Genomic DNA, 7,594 nt, shown 5'->3' with positions numbered 1-7,594 from the left:
CACTTCAATATGGTATTAATATTATATCTTTTGTCTTCATTTTCTTTGAGTTTAAGGAAAACCGACAGGGGGGTAAGAATATCCTAGGATAGATTTACCCCGCGGTATATGTTCACTGATGTAGATGTACACTTCAATATGGTATTAATATTATATCTTTTGTCTTCATTTTCTTTGAGTTTAAGGAAAACCGACAGGGGGGTAAGAATATCCTAGGATAGATTTACCCCCCGGTATATGTTCACTGATGTAGATGTACACTTCAATATGGTATTAATATTATATCTTTTGTCTTCATTTTCTTTGAGTTTAAGGAAAACCGACAGGGGGTAAGAATATCCTAGGATAGATTTACCCCCCGGTATATGTTCACTGATGTAGATGTACACTTCAATATGGTATTAATATTATATCTTGAGTCTTCATTTTCTTTGAGTTTAAGGAAAACCGACAGGGAGGTAAGAATATCCTAGGATAGATTTACCCCCCGGTATATGTTCACTGATGTAGATGTACACTTCAATATGGTATTAATATTATATCTTGAGTCTTCATTTTCTTTGAGTTTAAGGAAAACCGACAGGGGGGTAAGAATATCCTAGGATAGATTTACCCCCCGGTATATGTTCACTGATGTAGATGTACACTTCAATATGGTATTAATATTATATCTTGAGTCTTCATTTTCTTTGAGTTTAAGGAAAACCGACAGGGGGGTAAGAATATCCTAGGATAGATTTACCCCCCGGTATATGTTCACTGATGTAGATGTACACTTCAATATGGTATTAATATTATATCTTTTGTCTTCATTTTCTTTGAGTTTAAGGAAAACCGACAGGGGGGTAAGAATATCCTAGGATAGGTTTACCCCCCGGTATATGTTCACTGATGTAGATGTACACTTCAATATGGTATTAATATTATATCTTTTGTCTTCATTTTCTTTGAGTTTAAGGAAAACCGACAGGGGGGTAAGAATATCCTAGGATAGGTTTACCCCCGGTATATGTTCACTGATGTAGATGTACAGTTCAATATGGTATTAATATTATATCTTTTGTCTTCATTTTCTTTGAGTTTAAGGAAAACCGACAGGGGGGTAAGAATATCCTAGGATAGATTTACCCCCCGGTATATGTTCACTGATGTAGATATACACTTCAATATGGTATTAATATTATATCTTTTGTCTTCATTTTCTTTGAGTTTAAGGAAAACCGACAGGGGGGTAAGAATATCCTAGGATAGATTTACCCCCCGGTATATGTTCACTGATGTAGATGTACACTTCAATATGGTATTAATATTATATCTTTTTTCTTCATTTTCTTTGAGTTTAAGGAAAACCGACAGGGGGTAAGAATATCCTAGGATAGATTTACCCCCCGGTATATGTTCACTGATGTAGATGTACACTTCAATATGGTATTAATATTATATCTTTTGTCTTCATTTTCTTTGAGTTTAAGGAAAACCGACAGGGGGGTAAGAATATCCTAGGATAGATTTACCCCCCGGTATATGTTCACTGATGTAGATGTACACTTCAATATGGTATTAATATTATATCTTTTGTCTTCATTTTCTTTGAGTTTAAGGAAAACCGACAGGGGGGTAAGAATATCCTAGGATAGATTTACCCCCCGGTATATGTTCACTGATGTAGATGTACACTTCAATATGGTATTAATATTATATCTTTTGTCTTCATTTTCTTTGAGTTTAAGGAAAACCGACAGGGGGGTAACAATATCCTAGGATAGATTTACCGCCCGGTATATATTCACTGATGTAGATGTACACTTCAATATGGTATTAATATTATATCTTTTGTCTTCATTTTCTTTGAGTTTAAGGAAAACCGACAGGGGGGTAAGAATATCCTAGGATAGATTTACCCCCTATTGTGAGTGAACAACTTTTCCTTTTCTAAATAAGATTCATCGAGAAATATGATTGTTGTCTCTTTTGGCGATGTTTTATCGGGGAGGTATATCTGTCCTAGGATAGTTTTACCGGGGGGTATATCTATCCTAGGATAGATTTACCGGGGGGTATATCTGTCCTAGGACAGTTTTACCGGGGAGTATGTTTATCTGTGGGACTATTTTACCGGGGAGGTACATTTGTCCTAGGATTTTTTACCGGGGGTACGTTTGTCCCATGACTGTTTTACCGGGGGGTATATCTATCCTAGTACTTTTTTACCGGGGGGTATGTTTCACGGGTGGTACGTCTATCCCGTTACACCGGACTGACTTAGTTGGCCCCATCGGCTGATGTACCATGTTGGCCCTGAATTTTCAATCCCCTCAACAACCACTACCCCAATTGCCCACTGTTCTCCCACAATAAAAGCACACTATAGCCACACCGTATATTATACCATAAAGATCATAATATAGAATCAAGGCTTATATTATGTAACAATATTTATGAGAACAACACAGATAGTAATCATCAGCATATTTTATGAGATGGTGATAAAGAACTACGCACAAATTCATTTGTTCAGCACTGGAAGTTTTAGTATTCGTGAAAAATGAATACGATATGCTGCAAAACAGTCCCCTGCACGTAGCCTGAAATATTTTTTTGGGGGGGGATAGAATAAATCCTCTGGGACTAGCACGACAAAATCTCTTCGTAAGGAGATGAATAGCAGTAAGAATTTTTGGTCCATGAACTATGTCAAGTATACAGATTGTGTGTAATTATGTAAATTGTGTGCATATTTAGACCTACAGAGTGGTCGTAATGGAATTACTTACTATGGTTGCAACGTGATAATTAAATATAATTTAATTTACTTTATTTTAAATTATACTTTATTTTAAATTATAATTTGTAACTGTTTCGGATATCTAGCATTATAATTTAAAATAAAGTGGGTTTTAAGCTTTGGTCAGTGTCTCTTTTGTTAAAACAATCAATCCAAAGCCATGAATAGTCTTACTAATGAATTTTAATATCGATTTACGTAATTTTATTCCAAATTTATGTGTATATCCAGTTCTTACTGTAATAGCAATTGTACTATAATAGCAATTGTACTCCTTATAATAGTATTAACTTCTGTTCTTACGGTAATTTTCAAAACGACACTATATGGACATACAGTACATTACCTCACAGTGTGACTTTCAATAACTGATCGAGGCTCGACTTCTTGGCTTATAAAATTAGCAACTATTAAAGATGAAAGCAAACACTCATGAGTGACTCAACAAGGCGAAGCCACGGGAAGCGTTACAGAAGCGAGGGCGCAACGCCGTGATATCATTGAAGACAGGAATTAATGCTTTTAATGAAACTAAGTATCCATGACAAACGACACCGCGCTGCTGATTTGCTTTATCTATATAAAATTATCAATTGTAAAATTGATTCTGCGTTCTTAGTTTCGCATATTAATTTTCGAGTTCCTTCGCGGTGAACTCGCTGTCTTAAGTTGCTAGCTTACGAGACACTTAGGTTATCAATTAACAAGCGCTCCTTGTTTTACAGACTAGCGCACGATTACAATACTGTTTCAACTAGGGATGGCCACATTTTCCGGAAGAACGGAAAATATTTTCTGCGGAAACCGGAAAATTGAAAACGGAAGACGGAAAATTTTCCGGAAAACGGAAAACGGAAAATGTGATTTTCAGAAACCGGAAAACTCTTTTTCCGGAAATGGCCATCCCTAGTTTCAACACATGTTAACATTTTTACTTCTGAACGAAACTTCAGAACTTAACTCAAGAGAATATTGTATAATGAGAGGTGAGCCTTCTTTTTTTGGATTTTCTTTTCTTAGTTATTTATTCTCTTTTTGTTTAATTTTTCCTTTTATGACTTTTCTTGTTATTACGTGGATCAGTTTCAGCCAATTGGCCTTGTGTTGTTTGAAATAAATAAATAAGAGTGATCTAAAATTTCTTTCTGTTGGGCTTCAAATTGTTATTTTTCCTAGGCGAAGAAACTAAACTTTCAAGAATTGTATTGTCAAGATCCCCCTTTAGGCTCCCTTTTATAATTTGCGATAGGAAGCGTGTTGGATTTCACTATTGTTTTTGCTTGCACCACCTATGAAGCTACATTACTCTGAAGCTGCCATGCCCTATTCTTACTTTAAGGGGACGTGAGTTGCAACAAAATTTTAATGAAACGCTCAGAGCTTGATGTATGCATATTTCCGCCGTGACTGTTCACAAGAATATATTATTTGTCGCACATATTTTCCACATTTTTTTCTTTTCCTCCCGACTTTATTAAAATTTTCATTTGGCCCTTGTCTGGACGGCGACCAGCCACCTGCACAGTCCGGGACTGTTTTCCAGAAGACGTAATGTTGCTATTTTCTAGTTTTCGTTCAATGAAGTACTCGGTATTACAACATAAAAATCTTTCACGAAAATGCTCGTTTTCCGATTTGTTCATAATCCGAATTGTTCGTTAACTGATCATCCATTGTAATAAAATATTAAACGAGGAAAGTATTTCGTAACACATGAAATAAGGAAAATGTGTATTAACTTTCTCTGCTTACTCTAAATAACAAAAAAAATAATAAATAAAATAAAATAAAAATAAAAATAAAAAATAAATAAAATAAAATAAAATAAAATAAAATAAAATAAAATAAAATAAAAACTTACACAAAAATAAAAGCATGCATATTTGTTTAATTGTGCTTAGGAAACATATAGATAAAGATTTGGACCTTGCTGCACTGAGCGCGTATTTTAATTCTTCTCCTGCATTGTAAAGATCTTTCGAACTAGCCATTTCCAAGTGGACGCTGTTTAACTATTCGGTTTGCTTCCCGGATTCTCAGTAAAAAGCTCATGTAGAGCAAGATGAAGACAGCAAGCACTATGTTGATAGAACACAGTGATGACACCAAAGAAGGCGTAGTAGATGATTTTGTAGGTACAGTACTCGTGGATTCATGGCTTATCGAACACTGCCAATCTTTGCTTTATTCCATTTCACCTAACTCGTTCCCTCCTGTTTTTTGTTCAACCGTTTCCCTTCGCGCTGATCGTAGAAGCCTGGTCCCACGTTATACATTGGACAATTGAAAATTATTGCTATAAACAGTAATATTCTGTTCACAACGTATGTAACGAATGTCCGACCGGTCCTCCCTACTAATACTGACTAACGAGTGCGTCTTTGGTGTATGTGTTTCTCGGTTCTGTTCCCAGTGAAAGGACACTAAGAATTGAAGCATTGTGGTTCGTATCTCATTTTAAACTGTAGGGCCACGTCTTACATAACCTCTGGCTGGAAAGGAACGGTAAACTAAAAAAAAAACAACAAAGAAACAAACAGACAAATATCCGCCGAACGATTACAATCGAATATTTAACCTATTTTACGGGTATTGTGTGTTGTGGCATTCGTTCACTCAATGTCAAAAGCTCTCTAAATATCAATATTCTATTAAGGCTCGCGGCAGACAGGTTCTTTTCCTCTGCGACATCGTTTGCGAATAAAATTAACTTATATGAAATTGACGTAATGGTGGATCCGATAAAAACCAAATATTTAAAACTACGTACTCTTTAGTGTCAGCATTCGTAGTAACACTACTAACATTTGTGTTATGGTAGCACGTGTAAGCTTTGATAACATTCAGGAGTGTGACAAGTTCTTCTCAGAGGTTACACAATAATTGAGAAACTTGTATTGATATGATAGCGTTCACTCAGGAAACGATTGTACGTACATAGGCATATCCAACGTTCTGTTTTTCATCTTAATGTCTCTATTGTTGAAAGATTATGAGGATGCAAGGTAAAATAACGGAACTGATAATAAAATTTTATAAATAACTTTGAAACGAGAACTTTGTAGAGAGTCATCATGGAACCTTTCACTAAGATTATTTGGTTGTGTATCTTCTTGTTTTTATTTACAGACTGTGAGTTTTATCATTGATTTAAGTTCTATGTATTAGGTAGTTTTACATAGTATTTATTAAGAACGTTTAATATACATACAAGAAGTTCCTTTCTGGTAAAATAATAATAATAATAATAATAATAATAATAATAATAATAATAATAATAATAATAATAAAAGAATATAGGTACACAATTTTCATAGAGGCCAGCCTTTGACAATATCTATTTAAAGCTAGTATATGTCGTTAAATACAATTTTAATTCCACGCATGATTTGCTTGTGTAAAGTATTTGTACGATATGTGGCTCTTCTTCCATTGATATATCATATGTGACTTATAAAACAAGCTTAATCAATTAGGATTTTTTTTGTCAGTGAAGCGATAAAGGAGTCCTAGTTGTTTCATAGCAGTACAAAAGATATTGTGGTTATATGATTCGCAAAAGTAAGCTTAGTGTCAATGATAACACCAAGATCTGTGAAAGATGAAAGAAAACGTAAACGAAGAAAAGCAAGAGCTAATGTAGAGGAGAGGAGTCGCTACAATTAATTCTCTTTGAACGAGGGCGATTACGAAACATCACCTACTAATTGAAATCTTGATTATGTTCCAATAAACTAAATTTCAATAAACTTTCTTGTTATTGTTAATTATCCCATATCGGACTCCCGAAGAATCTAAACAACTTATTGACCGTGCCAATAGCGACTACTCTCAGTCATGACTCCGTTTTCTTTCATTTAGAAATAGAAAAGAAAGAGAAGAAAGTAGAAGGGTAAAAGAAGGAGGTAGAAAAAGAAGAAAGAAAAGAAATAGGGTATTTTAATAAGAAACAGATTACTGGATAATTCCGGAAATATAGTAAGAAGTCGAGAAAGTCCGTGAAAGATGAATCATTCTAAATGATATTAACGACTAATCAATTTTGGAATGCTTCGGAATAGACACATGTTCCCTCATACCACCCAGACCTAGCTCCAGGCACCACGATCATGGGGTTGCCCAGACCTAGACCTGGAAATGAGAAAAGTGAAATCATTCTTTGTACTGTTATTCTAACCGGTGATTGATAACCATCCAGCATCTGAACTCTGTTCTCTAGGATCGACCACACATATGAATTAGCCAAGAAAAAAAATCAAACTTATGAACTCAATATAAGTTTATGTATCGTATCAATAAGAATTTCAACTTCCTGGAAGAAAGATGTCATATTTAGGCTCATCCTGCTATTTTTGTTTCACTCCTAGAGCCGATTTAAACCATTAGTAGCGATCCTTCATGACCTAGGTTATTTACCTTAACACATATATTAAAACATGACACATATATTACAGATGTTAATATGACAAATGATATCACTAAAATTACTTATATTAAATCTATCATGCATTCACACGCTCACTCACTCAGGACAGTGTATACATGTTTAAGGGAAACCAACTAACTACAAAGATACAAATAGTTTATTACATCCATAGTGAAAAGAAAAGACAAAACAAATAATTATGAAGAAAATATTAAAAGCACAAGTTCTTGGTTATATATTAATAGAGTACATAGTGTTATATTTTAGTAGATCTTTATATGTTCAATCATATTGACAAATGAAAAAAAAATAATTACATGTATTATATCTTAGGCATGCTAAAACAAAATTATGATTTGCGGCATACGCAAAGAGACACTTAT

General features: G+C 34.4%; 1 protein-coding gene across 1 annotated transcript in view; it reads left to right on the top strand.

The window, feature by feature from the left end:
• Positions 1-5,829: 5,829 nt before the first annotated feature.
• LOC145662810 (putative trypsin-6) overlaps positions 5,830-7,594 on the top strand; it is a 41,333-nt gene continuing 39,568 nt past the window's right edge. The window contains exon 1 of the mRNA XM_081728698.1: positions 5,830-5,917. Coding sequence (XP_081584824.1) covers positions 5,860-5,917 — 58 coding nt within the window. The 5' untranslated portion in view covers positions 5,830-5,859. The remainder of the gene's footprint in view (positions 5,918-7,594) is intronic.

Source organism: Thermobia domestica, chromosome 10 (genome assembly GCF_964235325.1).
Source record: "Thermobia domestica chromosome 10, izTheDome1.hap1.1, whole genome shotgun sequence".
Lineage (NCBI taxonomy): Eukaryota > Metazoa > Arthropoda > Insecta > Zygentoma > Lepismatidae > Thermobia > Thermobia domestica.
The sequence above is the reverse complement of the archived record's forward strand: the minus strand, read 5'-3'. Positions and strand labels throughout refer to the sequence as shown.